This window comes from Saccopteryx leptura, chromosome 4, assembly GCF_036850995.1.
Source record: "Saccopteryx leptura isolate mSacLep1 chromosome 4, mSacLep1_pri_phased_curated, whole genome shotgun sequence".
Lineage (NCBI taxonomy): Eukaryota > Metazoa > Chordata > Mammalia > Chiroptera > Emballonuridae > Saccopteryx > Saccopteryx leptura.
The window spans coordinates 7,750,740-7,767,765 of NC_089506.1; the positions used below are offsets into that span (position 1 = coordinate 7,750,740).

Consider the following 17,026-nt stretch of genomic DNA (forward strand, 5'->3'; position numbering starts at 1 on the left):
GGACGGCGAACAAATCGCCCCTTGCCTGGGAAGGAGATGCTGTCTCTAACTTCAAGGCTTTTGCCATAGAAACATTCTTGAAAATATAGTCCAGAAAACGAGCCAGCACCTTGCATGCCGGACAGGATTGCAGCTAGTACGTGTGAAATATCTAAGCGAAGGCTATCTTACTTACCTCCCTCGTTGGCTTTTGATATAATTTAAATAAGATAACACATGCAAAAGTGCTTAGTGTTCTTAAGTGCTCAACTTAGCTTTGAATTCAGTCACCAAGCATCAGATGCAATGACACTTTAAAAAGTTTAACAATTAAGAACTATGGGATTTAAAAGTATATTATAGTCTGTGTTTATCTCAATTAAAATATATTATAGCCTATTTTTGCCTTCTGTAACCAAAGGAATCACTTACTGATATTGGAAAATGACATTTTGTTTGTTTGTTTTATGTGTCTACAGCATATATGTATATATATTTCTAAAACTTCAGGTCTGTATTCTTTAAGAGTAAATCAACATCTATAATGCAGGCTATTATTCCACTACTGCAGCACTTCTTCAGATGTGAGACCTGTAATCTTCGAGCTTCCCTTCTTAGTCTTTTTCTTTTTTAAAGAGAAATTTTAGGCTCACAGCAAAACTGAGCGGAAAGTACAGAAATTTCCTTTACTACCCCTGTCCGCACACAGCCTCCCCTACAGTCAACATCAGGAGCCGAACTGTGCATTTGTTAAAACTGATGAACACATTGATCAAGTGAAAGCTGACCAATGCATTGATATGTATTGATCACGCCAAGTCCACTTTACATCACGGTTCACTCTTAGTGTTGCACATTCTACAGATTTGGGAGAAAGTCTGATGACATGTAGCCGCCATTACAGCACCCTACAGAATAGCTTCACTGCCCTCGAAGTCTGCCATGCTCTCCTGTTCGTCCCTTTCTCCCACTAACCTCTGTCAAACTCTTATTTTTTATTCTCCATGTAATCTTGCCTTTTCCAAAATGTCATATTGGAATCAAATAGTATAGACTTCTTTTTAAAAAACATAAAAGTATTCTTAAGAAAAAGTCATCCTTAACTTTCCTACCTAGCAATACCTTTAATGTTTTATTTAATTTCTAACTATTATCTAAGTATCTTTGCCTGTTTTTAATGTCTTTTGTCCTTCAAAGAGTTCATTGCCATTAAGTTAATGACCTTCATGAAACTTCTAAACTAGCCTGACCTGTGGTGGTACAGTGGATAAAGGGTCAACCTGGAAATGCTGAGGTCGCCGGTTCGAAACCCTGGGTTTGCCTGGTCAAGGCACATATGGGAGTTGATGCTTCCTGCTCCTCCCCCCTTCTCTCTCTATCTCTCTCCTCTCTCTCTCTCTCCCTCTCTCTCTCCTTTCTAAAAAAATGAATAAATAAAATAAAAATAAAAATTAAAAAAAAACTTCTAAACTATACATATTCGAAACATCAGTGAGGACAGGGTAGTTTATGCTGAGTGGTCACATAACATGGACTTATTTCTTTTTCACAATAAGCATCCATTGTTTACTGTGTACTGTTGGGGGGGGGCGGGGCGTCCACTCATTGTGGTCACTCAAGGACTCAGGTTGATGGATATGAAATGATTGAAAAAGGGCAGCTCAGGAAAGTCTCACACTCTTCACTTCTGCTTAAAAGTCCTTATCAGAATCAGTCATAATGGCTGCGCCAAACCCCAAGGGGCCAGTAAGAGTGGTCTTACTCTGTGCAGGGTAGGGAAGCAGAAAAAGCTGGGGAACAGGATTTATGAGTCCATGGTTTCCAATGTGGCTGGTCAACCAGGACTCCACCCATACAAAGAGCATTGTTGCTCCATTTAAGGAAAGTCAAATAATGTTAAAAATTTGCTCTAGGGACTAATCAACGCAAATAAATTAAGAACGTGAAATAACCCACGTTATTATACATTTGTGGCTAAGGATTTTCTTCTTTGCCTATTGGGCTCAAAATACCATACCCTTAAGTGAAGTTCACCTAACCTCTGGAGGTAATAATCAAGAAACTTTGACACTGCTGATACCAGAATCATTTCCTCTTTCTAAGTGTTCTTAAACCGAATGAAGATAATACCCAAAATAACACCCACTCAACTCCTTCATATGTATGCTATAAGCATTACAGCAGATGACAGGTGTGAACTGGAGAGGTGAGAACAGAATCGGGGTGAGCACTGTGTGTGTGTAAACACACAGTCACATGACAGTGGTGATGCTGTATGAGTCACTGAAGAAAGTTGATCACGCCCTGGCCGGGTAGCTCAGTTGGTTGGAGTGTCATCCCCATGCGCCAAGGTTGTGGGTTCACACCCAGTCGGGGCTCATACAAGACTCAACCAACAAGTGCATGGATGGTGGAGCAACGGGTCAATATTTCTCTCCCTTTCTGTTCTTCTCGTTCTCCCTCTCTAAAAATTATTCAACCAATCTAAAAAAGTGTTTTTTAAAGTTGATTAATCCATACATGTGCCAGGACAATTTCATCTCAAAGTGGTAGGCAGGGGAACAAACACACTCCATCGGGTGAAGGGAAGCAAGCCTGGCCGAGTGCAGTGTTCGCGCCGTCTGTCCCCTCGGCGCTGAGCGGCCGCACAGCCGTGCAAGTGCAACATGTCCAGCCGGGAGAGGTGTGCGGCCATCCACCTTGGGCATGGCTCAGCTGCCCAAGGTTCCCTTCCCAAGTGACTTCCTTGCTTTTGCCAAGTTTTAGTGCATTAATTCCGAGTTCAGTTTGTGACCAGCTCACGATGCTTTTCCCAAACTCTGCTGCTTCCCTAGTTTCCCACGTGTCTCCGGTCCCCAGCCATCACTGACATTGAACAGCATCATCAGAGGGAAGTCCCCTCTGCATATCATCACCAGGGACAAGAATTTTAACGTTCCAAAAGAAAGGCCAACCCTCTAGAGCAGTGGTAGTCAACCTGGTCCCTACCGCCCACCTGTGGGCATTCCAGCTTTCATAGTGGGCGGTAGCAGAGCAACCAAAGTATAAATAAAAAGACAGATTAACTATAGTAAGTTGTTTTATAAAGATTTATTCTGCCAAACTTAGTGAAAATCTGACATAAAGTACTTGGTAAGTAATTATTATTATATGCTTTAACTTGCTGTAACTCTGCTTTATAAATTTTATAAAGTAAAGTTACTTCCCTACTTTATAAACCACCATGACTGTGGAACCGGTGGGCGGTTAGAAAATTTTACTACTAACAGAGATACAAGAGTGGGCGGTAGGTATAAAAAGGTTGACTACCCCTGCTCTAGAGCATTGAAATATCATGTTCAAATCTGGAACCTAGAAACATATTTCTGAAGCTAATTCCGTTTCTACATTTCTAGATTAGAGTGATAGAGAAATTATTTCCATCAGGAAGAAGGGAAGTTGAAGAGAAAACACCTTTAAAAAAGTAACTGGGCCGATTTTGCCAGCTGAACTCCTGATTTGCAGGGGAGTGGCGGACCAGGAAAACTGTCTTTTCTTTTTTTTTAATTTAAGTGAGAGGAAGGGAGATAGACAAACTTCCACATGCGCCCTGACCAGGATCGACCCAGCAACCCACATCTAGGGCAGATGCTCTGCCCATCTGGGGCTCTGCTCATAACCAAGCTATTTTTAGTGCCTGGAGTTGAGGCTCCAAGGAGCCATCCTCAACTCCTGGGCCAATACGTTTGAACCAATAGAGCCATGGCTGTGGGAGAGGAAGAGAGAGAGAGAAGGGAGAGAGAGCAAGGAGGAGGAGAAGGAGGGGTGGAGAAGCAGATGGTCACTTCTCCTGTGTGCCCTGACCAGGAATTGAACCTGGAACTTCTATACACCGGGTCAACGCTCTACCACTGAGCCAACTGGCCGGGGCCTGGCCAGAAAGACTCTCACTTTCACTTTTCTGGCGGTCCATGGCTGCCTAGCCTGGTGAGAGGGAGTGAACACACCCACAGGCATCCCATTGATGTCAATACACTGCAAGTTTAAATCCAGGATCTTCCCCTTGTTCCAAGGTCCAGTATCAGATGTCAGCAAGTCCCCGTACCTCATGAGAACCCTCAAAAGTAAGATTTTCTCTTTTGCTCTGTGAGCGAAGCTGTAGCATTATGTCCTTATCAGCTTCCGGGCAGCCATGAGCAGCCGCTACCGCCAGCTCCGCTCTCCTCTGTGTGCAGCCTGACTGGGTGGGACGGAGCAGGAGGCGGCCCAGACTCTGAGGACACCCAGCAAGGCCCGAGGACACATGACCTGGCAGCATTCTCAAACTCCCGCTTTCTAGCCCTAAATTATACAGAACATTAAATACTAAGATTAGTGTAAGAAAACAACAACAACAACAACGACCCAGAGCAGAGGCACTAAGAGCTTGAGGACAGCATGGTACACATGGTTTCGTTACCAGCCCGGATGGTCACGGCCATGGTGTGGAGGGAGAGGAGGGTACTGGGCACACACACACGTGACCCCGCACTGCTGTCTGTCACTCAGAGAGGGGACTCAGTGTGCGGGGAAAACAAGGCCGAGCCAGACGACAGGTTTACTGACTGTCTTCTCACTGTGACCTCCGACCTCAGCCCAAGAGATTTAGTAAAACCACAGGAGAGATCAAATTCCTTCCATCATTTTTATTTTTCTCAGGAGAAATTTTTACTGCTCCATGTCAGCCGCTGAAAGACCAGAGGTTTCTGTGGCTAAAAGAACATTCGCACACTGAGAACTGGAGCGGAGGAACAGACCAGAAGAGCACGGACAGGACTGCCCCTCAGAAGACTGCCCGCGCTTTCCAACAGGCGCAAAACAAAACGCTCTTTATGTTAACAATGCCTTTAATCTCCAGGCTGCAGGGAGCATTATGTAAAATTGATAATCAGTGATGAAGATATCTCCCTGTCATGCGCTGAATGAAGTTCGATCAGGACGGATCATGCTCGGCTTCGCCCTTACTTTTCTCTTCAGGTCCGGAAGAAATCGGGCTCCTCTGTTTTAAGTATCCAAATGCGGATTTCTTCTTGTGGCTTTCAGATTCCACTGTGGGTCTAACTCCCCAAAGTAGCAATTCCTTCAACCATGCAGCAGCACTCCACATATCATCTAAAATTTAAACATATGAAGATACAGACACACACGTCCTCATTTTCAGGTGGTAGGTAATAAGTTTCATCTAGGAAAAGGGAAAGCGCTAGCTAGTTCAGCACAGATTTGTTTCTGGGCTTCTTTCACTCGGAGAACATGGGGTCCGTGAGGCGCCCTCCGCGGGGATGGTCAGTAACCTGGCCGGCCCGCCCCTCTTCTCTAAGTGCAGATGCCGATGGAGAGAATGGATTTGTTTCTGGGCTTCTTCCACTCGGAGAACGTAGGGTCCGTGAGGCGCGCTCCGCGGTGAAGGTCAGTAACCTCTCCGGCCAGCCCCTCTTCTCTAAGTGCAGATGCCGACGGAGAGAATGGATTAGATGCAGTCTACTTTTTCCTCCGTTGGCTGATTTTTCAGAGAATTATAAACCATGAAACTAAATTGAGTAAATGTGGGTAGTTTATTGCAAGCAGCACCTGTGGCCAAGAAAAGAGAAAGTTGTTTGGTTTCATATTGACAACCAGCACAGACACACTGCCGGCCGGACACCTGAGGCCCGGCCCAGCCGCAGGGAAGGACTGTGTGTCGTCAGCCCGGGTACCGTGGGGCTGACAGCCTGTGAGAAAGGTGAGGAGTGGGCGAGCCGTCTCTTTGAACCTCAGGGTACAGGCTGATTTGTTGCTCTATACACATGCTGTCATTCCTACTATTATTTATTGTTTTCATAGTCTTTTCTTAGCAAAAAACTATTTTTCAGGCAACGTGCTAAAAGGTTGTATTCCCCTAACCAGTGGCCTGTTCCCATCATGCACCCTAACCCTCCCCTCCCCCGGCTCCCTGGTCTTTCAGTCTCATAGAAAGTGAGGGGAGCTACTCCTCAAGACACTCCCTATCGACTCAAGTTCTCCTCCCCAGAGAGTCTCCTGCTGCCCTCCCACCTGTGCCAAACACCCGGAGGGTCCCCTTCTCACGCCGTGACTTTCCATACAAGGGACTAGGCTCGTCTACAATTATATAATTATCACCTACAATTTTAAATTCAGCTATAATGATATAATTATCATTGAACATTCTGTTAAATCCAACTTGGAGCCTTTTAAGGTTTATTTTTTAAGAGGAAATCAATGAAACCGACTTATTTTATCCATAAAGCCTTTCCCTCCCATAACTTATATTGACTTTTGTATCTTAGTGCTTTAAAAGAAAAGAAGAAGAAGGAATTCTTCAAACAAGTTTTTCAAACACAGAACTGTGGGAAGGGAAAGATCAAAGAACAATAGTAAGCAGTCTAACCGAATAAGTCAGATTGATCAGTGAGGTGTGTGCCGTCCCCAGCCGAACGCTCACTAATGAGACGCAGGAGCGGCTGATCTTGGAATGCTTTGAAGCTGCGACGGGCTCACACGGAAAGTAAAGAAAGCAAAGGACGGCCCTCCGTACAAACATAATTCTGCTAACTTGTCTGGCTTACTAATTAGTAATACATTTTGCACCTTGGAGCCCCAAGAAGATCTAAATGACTTAAGACATTTAAATAATGAATGCGAGAGAAGCAGGGTTGATAATTCATCCCTCTCCGCTTCTAATTGATTAAAGCATCTGACCAGATGAGCCGCTCTCCGTGGGCACTGGAGGGGAGCTAACGGTACTTGGGACAGAAGTCCGAGGTAAGAACTAACAGTCAGAGACGGCAGCGCCTCGCCACGGCCAGCGGTCAAGCAAGAAAGGGTTTTAGGTGTATTTTTAGTACTTGGCGGGCCTCGCCAGGTCATCGGTTAACGTCGTCGCAGGGCCTGCTCACCAAAGTCCCTGCTTCCGTCACAGAGGAGTAACGGACACCACAGGGTTTGAGTGTATGTTTTCATCCACACACGGAAGTTCCCACAGATACAAACTGCAGCTCAAACTTACCGTAACCTCCCGTCACATTGGCACATATGACAGCGCCGAAGAACTCCGGGAAGTACTTCTGGATCCTTGAAATCACTTTTTGGCAAGCGATGGCTGGGTTCTCGCCTCTTCTCATATATTCTACCGCCTGGTAGCTGACGTACACAGAGGCAACGCTTTAGAATCACAAAACTCACTCTAAATTCGTTACTTTAAGTTAGAAATCTAAAACCGTCATAAGTGTCACATCTGATAGGATACATACATGGATCGTAATGGTCAGAACTCCTGCAAAAGCATCAACAGGAAAGCGTGCAGACCTCCTACAAGGTCTTATCTTCTCAACTAACCCACCCATTAGTTTCCGATAAAGACCATTACTTTTGGCTTGGACCAAGGAATGGTTACTTAGTAACCACAGCCAGAGGTCACAGAGCATAGGGGCCTTCTTTAAATAAGACACCACCAGGCTATAGTCACTAGGAAGAACACTGGGCCTGCGCAGAACACCCACTTGCCTCACGACTACCTTTCGGGAACTGAACAGCGACTGCATGTCTGACTCTGAGCATCACTGACCTCAGCTGCTTTATTCAGCGGCCTCACACATTGTTTAAATGCACCGTGCGCATGCCTATCTGCGAAGTAGAGTCAGGAATACTATTCTGTTTCAGAGGCCTCGGGTTACTTGGTTTGCAGGGTTCTGTTATCACCGTGACAGGTGAAGAGCTGAGAGCAGAGCTTCTCCAAAGCTCTTGTGGACACAGACTCTGATAGCACGGCCCAAGCCGTTCCTGTCCCCTCCACGGATGGCTCTCCCCCGAAGCCCTCAGAAGGTCACCGGCGCAGGAAGCCGCACCTCGGGAGGAAGCGCAGCAGCACGTCCCCGTCGCCCGTGGCTGCGGCGGCCCCTGCGGCGTCATCGGCGTAGGCCCCCGCGCCAGGAATCGGCGAGTCTCCTATTCGGCTTGGTGAGGGCATGGCGTCGTAAGTCAGAACGGGACATCAGGACATCACATGTAAAAACGAAATTGTTTTAGGATCTATTGCAATAACAGCGTGGATTTCAACCGAGCCACTGAGGACGGGTTTAAGTAATTTCTTCATCAGAACACAGGAAAAGAAAAGGACTTTCCTACGTTTCTACATAGGCTTCCGCGAAGCTACACGAATTCTGTAAGAACCAGACACCAGCTGGTTATACACAAGGTTTATAGTAACGGCTCTATTATTACCATCCTTGATCATCTATCTAATCTCTGGGTTATCTCACCAGGTTCGAAGTAGTTTTCCTCACCTACAATCTATTTCTGCTTTCTAGCTAATGACACAAAATTGTACTAAAGATTGTCCTTGTGATATAACTTCAGGACTTTTCTAATACTCTGAAACCAAATCCAGAATTCCTTGACGGACTTAAGACCCCTTGAGATCTGACGGTGGTCCCTCCCTTGCACCACACACACACACACACACACACACACACACTTGCCTTCCCAGCAGTGGGAGCCCTGGATGGGGTGAGTACCACTTCTGGTCCTTTAGTTCCCACCCCCTCCTTGGGCTCAGGCTCCGCCCCCAGCATCTCCTCTGGTGGCCTCCTTAAGGACCCCAGCTTAATCAGATCGCCAGGGACTTCCTGGAACTCTAAGACACCAGCCGGACCTCCTTCTCCTTTGGGTCTCTTTTCCTTCCCACTTACTTATCTCAGCCAGGAAGACAAGGCACCACCCACAGCCCCAACCACTACTGGCTTGCACTCCAAGCACACCTGGGAGATCTGTCCTGGTGGAAACACTAACCCAGGTATTTTGAATTTTAAACCGTTTGTAGATGTACCAGCGGCAGTGTGTCCCGCCTGATCGATTACAACCATGCCTGAAATGAAAAAAATATATATATAAAATATATATATTTATATATATGTATATATATATATGTATATCTTTGCAGATATCCACTCTAAAGTTCACCTCAAATATAGCCAAATAATTGAACAGTTGATAATATAAGCAACCTCTCACATTAAGTTCAGGTAGAGGGAAGCAGGAAACTTGGGAGTTCCAGGCATTAGACCGGAAATAACCTGTACTTTGTAAGGACCAGCTTTCCCACAGCCCCCGGCAGACATCCCGCAACCTCAGCCTCCAGTTCGCTCAGTCACCCGCAATGTCCCGTCACGGGTAATGCCCGAGGAAATCACTGCCACAGGCTGATGGGGGTTTTCAACGCCACAGCCTGGACCACTTGAATGTGCAAGCAATGTCGAATTATTAAAGAACTGAATATGAACAGAAATTTAAAAATCCATCAGTGAATAGTTACTAGATGTGAGGGGTCTTGTATAAGGTAATTTACCAAAGTGTGTATAGATGCTGAGCAGTGTGTGTGTGTGCGTGTGTGTGTGTGTGTGTGCATGCGCGCATGTGCGCTACATGTAGACATATCTCTATCAAGTGCTGCTTGCCAGTTAAAACAATCAAAATCACCTTCTGGCTCATGAATAGGAATGAGAAAGTTAAGAACTACAAAAAGACAATTAAAAACGGCTTAACTTGAACCATAAGAACTGAATAAAAGGCAAATTACCAATAGTATCATGACCGTAATTATATCCCGTTTCTTTATAGATAGAACCATCTTGCTTTGCGATGTTGGGTGGTTTGTAAGGTCCACAGTATTTTGTAGCATCTGGGATAACATTCTGTAAACAAGATTTACGTCTTATTCTTTTTTAGAAAGGGAGATTTCAGAAACCGGCAAGTAGTTATGTACAATCAGTAAACATTAGCAAGAAACCAAAAGGACATCTGGTAAGTGAAAGATAAGAACTAAAAGCCAGAGATTAACTACGTCTTATGTGAACAGATGGATATAATTCCACTAAATACCTAAGTCTGGTCTCAGACTTACATCGTGCGGAATAGAAATCTACACTGTCTGGAAAAGATCCCTGGTTTTCTCTTGATATGCCTAAAATCCTCCGCACAATGGCAGATACAAATGAAATTTTTATTTTGTTAGATATTAATCCTCAACGGAATTAGCTATGCAACCTGACCTTTTAAATTTCATCATTTGTTTCTTGGTCAAAGAAGAATGATAAAGTTGAAAGCAAAATCTATTTTAAAACCATCTTTTTTTTTTTTTTTTCAAAGCTAGGTTCATGTGAACATATTCTAAATTTTACTCTCAGGTTCCTTTACGAATCTTACAGGCTCAAGAAAAGAATCCGGACTCATCAGTTTAGGTTGAACATCCGAATTAGCATTAGAGCAAGACACCCGCTCCTCGCGTCCCGCCTTCGGCACAGCGGGTGCCTCCCTGCCCTGGTCCGCCACGGCCCCTTCTTCCAGGAACCCACCCCAGAGACCCCCAGGCTTACTCAGACATAATTAGGATTTGGGGACGAAACAGAGAGAGACTATGCCAGTCCACAGAAACACCCTGAATGGCAAAGAGAACTGATCGATGCTCCAAGTCCCGCTGATTTAAAGATGAAGTACACCCCTAGTGACATGCTAGACACCTAGGAGCATACAGCCTCCAGTCAGACAAGGACAAAGCACCGAGTGCATTGCATACAGATAAAATCTAGGCACGAGTTTAGAGAGTCAGATAGGATGGCTTAGACTTGGAAACTTTTGTTCTAAGGCGACGTAGGGAGAGCGGTCTGATGGACGCAGCCCCTGGTCCCCAGAGCAGAGCCTACAGATTCTGACAACCACAGCCGGGGGCCAGGAGCTCTCTCCTGGGGAGTGCCTCAGACACAGCAAGGGGGCCACAGCTGGGGCCAGCAGCTCTCTCCTGGGGAGTGCCTCAGACACAGCAAGGGGGCCACAGCCGGGGCCACAGCCGGGGCCAGCAGCTCTCTCCTGGGGAGTGCCTCAGACACAGCAAGGGGGCCACAGCCGGGGCCACAGCCGGGGCCAGCAGCTCTCTCCTGGGGAGTGCCTCAGACACAGCAAGGGGGCCACAGCCGGGGCCAGCAGCTCTCTCCTGGGGAGTGCCTCAGACACAGCAAGGGGGCCACAGCCGGGGCCAGCAGCTCTCTCCTGGGGAGTGCCTCAGACACAGCAAGGGGGCCACAGCCCGGGCCAGCAGCTCTCTCCTGGGGAGTGCCTCAGACACAGCAAGGGGGCCACAGCCGGGGCCAGCAGCTCTCTCCTGGGGAGTGCCTCAGACACAGCAAGGGGGCCACAGCCGGGGCGGCAGCTCTCTCCTGGGGAGTGCCTCAGACACAGCAAGGGGGCCACAGCCGGGGCCAGCAGCTCTCTCCTGGGGAGTGCCTTAGACACAGCAAGGGGGCTCTGAGGAACACGGTGCCAGAGTCGCCTGAAACCCTGGGTTCTAAAGTGGGACCAGGACGCTAACCGGCACCTCAGGCAACAGGTAGACAACAGAGAGAAGGGAGCTCCCTTCTCATCTGCAAACGATGTGCTTTTCTAACGTATGCATACACACTCTCCAGTAATTCTATGCATACACACCCTCCAGTAATTCTATGCACACACACCCTCCAGTGATTCTATGCACACACACCCTCCAGGAATTCTACGCACACACCCCCTCCAGTGATTCTATGCACGCACACCCTCCAGTGATTCTACGCACGCACCCCCTCCAGTGATTCTACGCACACACCCCCTCCAGTGATTCTACGCACACACCCCCTCCAGTGATTCTACGCACACACCCCCTCCAGGGATTCTATGCACACACCCCCTCCAGGGACTCTATGCACACACACCCTCCAGGGACTCTATGCACACACACCCTCCAGTGACTCTATGCACACACACCCTCCAGTGATTCTATGCACACACACCCTCCAGTGATTCTATGCACACACACCCTCCAGTGACTCTATGCACACACACCCTCCAGTGATTCTATGCACACACACCCTCCAGGGACTCTATGCACGCACACCCTCCAGTGACTCTGTGCACGCACACCCTCCAGTGATTCTACGCACGCACCCCCTCCAGTGATTCTACGCACACACCCCCTCCAGGGATTCTACGCACACACCCCCTCCAGTGATTCTACGCACACACCCCCTCCAGGGATTCTACGCATACACACCCTCCAGTGATTCTACGCACACACACCCTCCAGTGATTCTATGCACACACACCCTCCAGTGATTCTATGCATACACACCCTCCAGTGATTCTATGCACACACACCCTCCAGGGATTCTATGCACATACACCCTCCAGTGATTCTATGCATACACACCCTCCAGTGATTCTATGCACACACACCCTCCAGGGATTCTATGCACACACACCCTCCAGTGATTCTATGCACACACACCCTCCAGTGATTCTATGCATACACACCCTCCAGTGATTCTATGCACACACACCCTCCAGGGATTCTATGCACATACACCCTCCAGTGATTCTATGCATACACACCCTCCAGTGATTCTATGCACACACACCCTCCAGGGATTCTATGCACACACACCCTCCAGTGATTCTATGCACACACACCCTCCAGTGATTCTATGCATACACACCCTCCAGTGATTCTATGCACACACACCCTCCAGGAATTCTATGCATACACCCCCTCCAGGGATTCTATGCACACACACCCTCCAGTGATTCTATGCACACACACCCTCCAGGAATTCTATGCATACACACCCTCCAGGAATTCGGCTGGCAGTTCCGAGTGAGCCAATCTGAGTGAAGCGCTCGAGAAACGTCGGTGGACAAATCCTCAGTGACGAAGCCCATACTCTCGGCGAACTTGGTGGCTGGAGATTGGGGCGAAGAGGACAAGTGTAAGTTCGTTAACTCCCGTCTTCTAAACAGGAAGTGGAAGTGTTGTAGTCCAGCTGTCCTTCAGTGGGGGACCACCGTCCCAGGGGACACAAAGGAGTATTCGAACATGGACATTTTCAAGGGCCTCAGTTTCTAGGTCTCAGTTTCCATACATCCTTCCCGAAAGCGACTTGCCAGAGACTGTCTGGGAGTGCGTGACGACAGCGGCCCTTCCTTCCTCCCCCCTCGGTCTCCCCTCTTCCATCTACAGCAGAAAACGCACAGCTCTCACCGGGGAAGAATCCTACTGCTCTACCGGGGCGCGGTGCCTGGCGGGTAAAAAGCACTGTGACCAAAGGGACAGCAGGGTTGTCCTGAGTCACAGGTCCCCCCCTTGTCAGGTAGTTTCCAATTCTGTGTTTCAACAAGACTGAAGACCGCCTATCAGAGCTATTAAGCTAATCCATCATTACAAGCTATTTGTGGATGAAAAGTCACCGCCTGATTTTTGGTGTTATCCTGGAATATGCCGGAGCAGAAGTCCTGTGCCCATGTCCTTAGGTGGTGAGTAGGGCACTGCGGTTCGTACGATATAAAAGGGAATACAGGAAGAGAAAGGGCGTGAGTCCTTTTTATCTACTAGCTTAAACTGAGTCTCTTCTCCATAACGAATGCAGACAGAAAGACTAGACACTTCGGTATAGTAAAAACATACCTGACTCTCCTGCTAGAAGTGTGTGTGTTGTGTGTTCCAGGACCTTTCGCGCCACACCGATGGCGTTTTTAACGCGCCGCAAGTCTCCTACTGCTCCTACATTCATCGTTGTGCTGCAAGAAAAATAATGCAGTAAGATCTAGAAAGGTGTTTCCATAGACTCGTGGATTTGTTTATTTATTTATTTATTTATTTATTTATTTATTTATTTATTTATTACAGAGACAGAGAGAGAGTCAGAGAGAGGAATAGATAGGGACAGACAGGAATGGAGAGAGATGAGAAGCATGAATCATCAGTTTTTCGTTGCAACACCTTAGTTGTTCATTGATTGCTTTCTCATATGTGCCTTGCCCACGGGCCTTCCGCAGACTGAGTAACCCCTTGCTTGAGCCAGCGACCTTGGGTCCAAGCTGGTGAGCTTTGCTCAAACCAGATGAGCTCGCTCTCAAGCTGGTGACCTCGGGGTCTCGAACCTGGATCCCCCGCATCCCAGTCTGACGCTCCATCCACTGCGCCACCACCTGGTCAGGCAGGCTCATGGATTTAAAAATGTTGCTTTGCCTCCAGCCAAAGTGAGCTGCCGGATAAACGGCAACTTAGCACAGAAGTCATAGAACACCCCTCAAGGTCATACATGTTCCCACAATTAGACAAATCAAGGAACAACTAAAAAAATCGATGTACCATACATTCCAACAGCACTAAAACTGTTTCTCCTGGCTTCCTTTAATACAGCTTTTGAAAGGGGTTGGAGAGGCTTCAGGTCAGGGGAAACCGCGGCCTGTGTAGATGGCAGGCCAACTGGACCAGGTCAGAGACATGGTTTTGTACTTTGGGGTTCTCCCGTGCTAAAGAGATTACCTTCCTCCAGGGGATCTTTCTATCCTGATGATGGTTTCCTTTTCACTGAGGGGAAGACTCCTTGTGTTTGGAAAGGCCACGTAATAAGCTAGTTTTGACCTGGGACAAAGCTTCTGTATACAATCATCCATCTTGCTCACAGTAGAAGACTTCTCAACTTCTCAACTACTATGTCAACTCCACCGTTAGCGAAGGGGCAGAGATACCCCGGTCCTGGGCGCGTTCTTACCCGTCCATGATCATGGAGTCCAGGGTGGTTTCTCCCAGCTCGTCGGGACTTCCTCCGTAGCCCACAGTGCCGTCACACTGTTCTCGTTCACACACAGCGCAGCCGCGCTCCACGGCGTCCAGCGTGGAGCCGCCCGACGCTAATGTCTCCCACGCTGCTCAGAGCATCACAACAGTGCTTGTTTATACAGTCATGTTTTCAATGCCAAATGCAACAAACCAGAAATGTTTTCAGAAATCATATTATTACAATTTTTTTTTACCACTTTAAGTTAAACTAAAATTTTTAATTAGCGTATCAAATGCCACCAAGGAATAGAGTAGTGTATACACTGTGGCATAGACAAAATAATATAATGCAATTACTACAAGGGAAGAATTCAAAGACTGGCTACTGAAGAAAAGTGAGAACTTCTTTTTCATTCATGAATACACATTTCTATGGTGTGTAAGAAAAGAAACATTCTCTTCTTCCATTTCAAGTTGCACTTGAAGCTGCTAAAAGACAGTTACACTGAAATTAATTCGATCATAGCCTTATAAATGTCTCCATCATGAGATCATTAAACCTATGTATTACTAATGCTTTTATTGGGGTAGCAACTATTGCCCCAAGTCTCAGTTAACAATACCACAAGAGCAAGTAATTATAGTGTGGGCTTCTCATGGGTTAATTCATTTCATCTTCACAACAGCTTTCCGGTTAAGCGCTGTACAATTATTATCCTCATTTTCAGTAGGAGGAAACAGACACGGAGAAGGGACATTACTTATTCGAGGTCACACAAACAGCAGGTCGCAGAGCCAGGATTCAGGAGTCATTCTGGCTGCAGCGGTCATGGTGTTAGCCCTTTACTATGTTCCGTGGAGCCCCACACATTGAAAAGGAAAAAAAACGGTGTCTTCACTGGTCAATTTCTTTTCTGATGAAAAGAAAATTCCTTAAAGGGTAGGAGCTGCTTTTGGTAAATCATTTAAAGTATTACTACTTGGCCAAACCAGCTTGAAAGCCTATTTCAAGAAGCTGTATGCACCACACACAGAACCGTCCCCTGCCTGAACTGCTACACTTCCTTTTGTGGCATTATCGCTGGGAATTTGTTTCTCGTGGCCTGTTTCCTCATTTCCTCTGACCATATTCACTTTACAACGGACAAACTGAGCTCCAACAAATTCTGGAGCCAATTCTACCCCAAAAAGTTAAACCAGCAGTCTCAGAAGGGGTCTGAAATTACTCTGGGGGTATTTTGTCTTGGAATGAATGGAACAAACAGTTCAAGAAGAAAATGACAAGATAATGGCATATTCAGGGTGACAGCAAAGCTAGAAGATAGGCACCTATAACTCAGATTGGACCTATGGGTAGAACATCAGGGAGGACTTCCTGTAAGAGGTAATATATTAATTAGCTTAGTGGCTCTCAATCCTGGCTGCAAATCAAAATCACTTAGGAAGCTTTAAAAAACAAACAAACAAAAAAACAAAAAACAAGAAAAACAGATGCCTTGCTTCTAGCAGTTGAAGCAAGATCTCAGGAGGCGGGGCCCAGACACCAGTATTTTTAGCAAGCTCAGCAGGTGATGTTAATGTACAGCCTAGATCGGAATCCCCTAGCAGTGCAGGTAGCAAATGCAGCCTATCCAGCATGTGGGGCGGGAGGGAGTGTGAAACGAGTATGTTTTCTTTAGGAAATTATTAGTCGTTTGCCAAGCTGGAGAATGACTGGGGAAGTCGGAGGGGTCAGAACGGAGAGGTGGCGAGGTGGACAGGAGACAGCCCGTGCATACACGGAGGTCAGGCAGAGGACCGTACAGTCGTCCCTGGGAGAGGCTAAGCAGAAAGCCCCCGTCTGCCCGGGTCCGCAGCGGATATCCCGGCGCCGAGACCGCATAGACTGAGCATGCAGCCCGGGCAAGGCGCGCGGAGCAGGGCCGATCGCAGGAGGCGCAGCGACTCAGCGGGAGAGCGGGCTGCGGGGCTGCAAGGGGAGCCTGCGGAAGGCCCAGGCGCCCGGCTCCTCCCACGGTCCCCGCCCGCGGCCACCGCCCGCACCTGCTTCGGTTGCATTCTTAAAAGGCCAGGTGTTGAGAACCAGAGGCAGAGGGTTGGAGCTGCGCGCGAGCGCCGGGCCCAGCAGGAGCTGCAGGAACAGCACAAGGACCTGCTTCGGCGCCATGGCTGCAGCACCAGCCCCGCCCCTCGGGCACGTGACCGAAGCGCCCCGCCCCCTGGCTCCCGAGCGCGCTCCTCCCCTGCCCGGTCTCGCGAGACCCGGCCTCCTCCGGGACAGGCCCCGGTAGGTGTCGATCAATGGCGCACCTTGTGGCTCTGTGCCCAAGGATTCCTGCGGAGCTGTGCTGAAGCTGAACCCTTCGCACACTCAGAATGTTCTCGGGACTCCTGGCCTCTCGGGGCGGGGACGGTCACTGAGTGCCCGCGGAGCTGCTTGCCTACAGCCAG

General features: G+C 47.8%; 1 protein-coding gene across 1 annotated transcript; it reads right to left on the minus strand.

The window, feature by feature from the left end:
* Positions 1–5,273: 5,273 nt before the first annotated feature.
* On the minus strand, positions 5,274–16,764 carry AGA (aspartylglucosaminidase). Its single transcript, XM_066380116.1, has 9 exons — positions 16,619–16,764; positions 14,568–14,721; positions 13,475–13,587; positions 12,640–12,752; positions 9,569–9,683; positions 8,782–8,857; positions 7,839–7,946; positions 7,001–7,134; positions 5,274–5,565 (listed from the first exon to the last, which is right to left on the minus strand). Exons 1-9 carry the CDS (start codon positions 16,740–16,742, stop codon positions 5,465–5,467), a joined length of 1,038 nt encoding a protein of 345 aa, XP_066236213.1. The 5' UTR covers positions 16,743–16,764; the 3' UTR covers positions 5,274–5,464.
* Between the last annotated feature and the right edge of the window lie 262 nt (positions 16,765–17,026).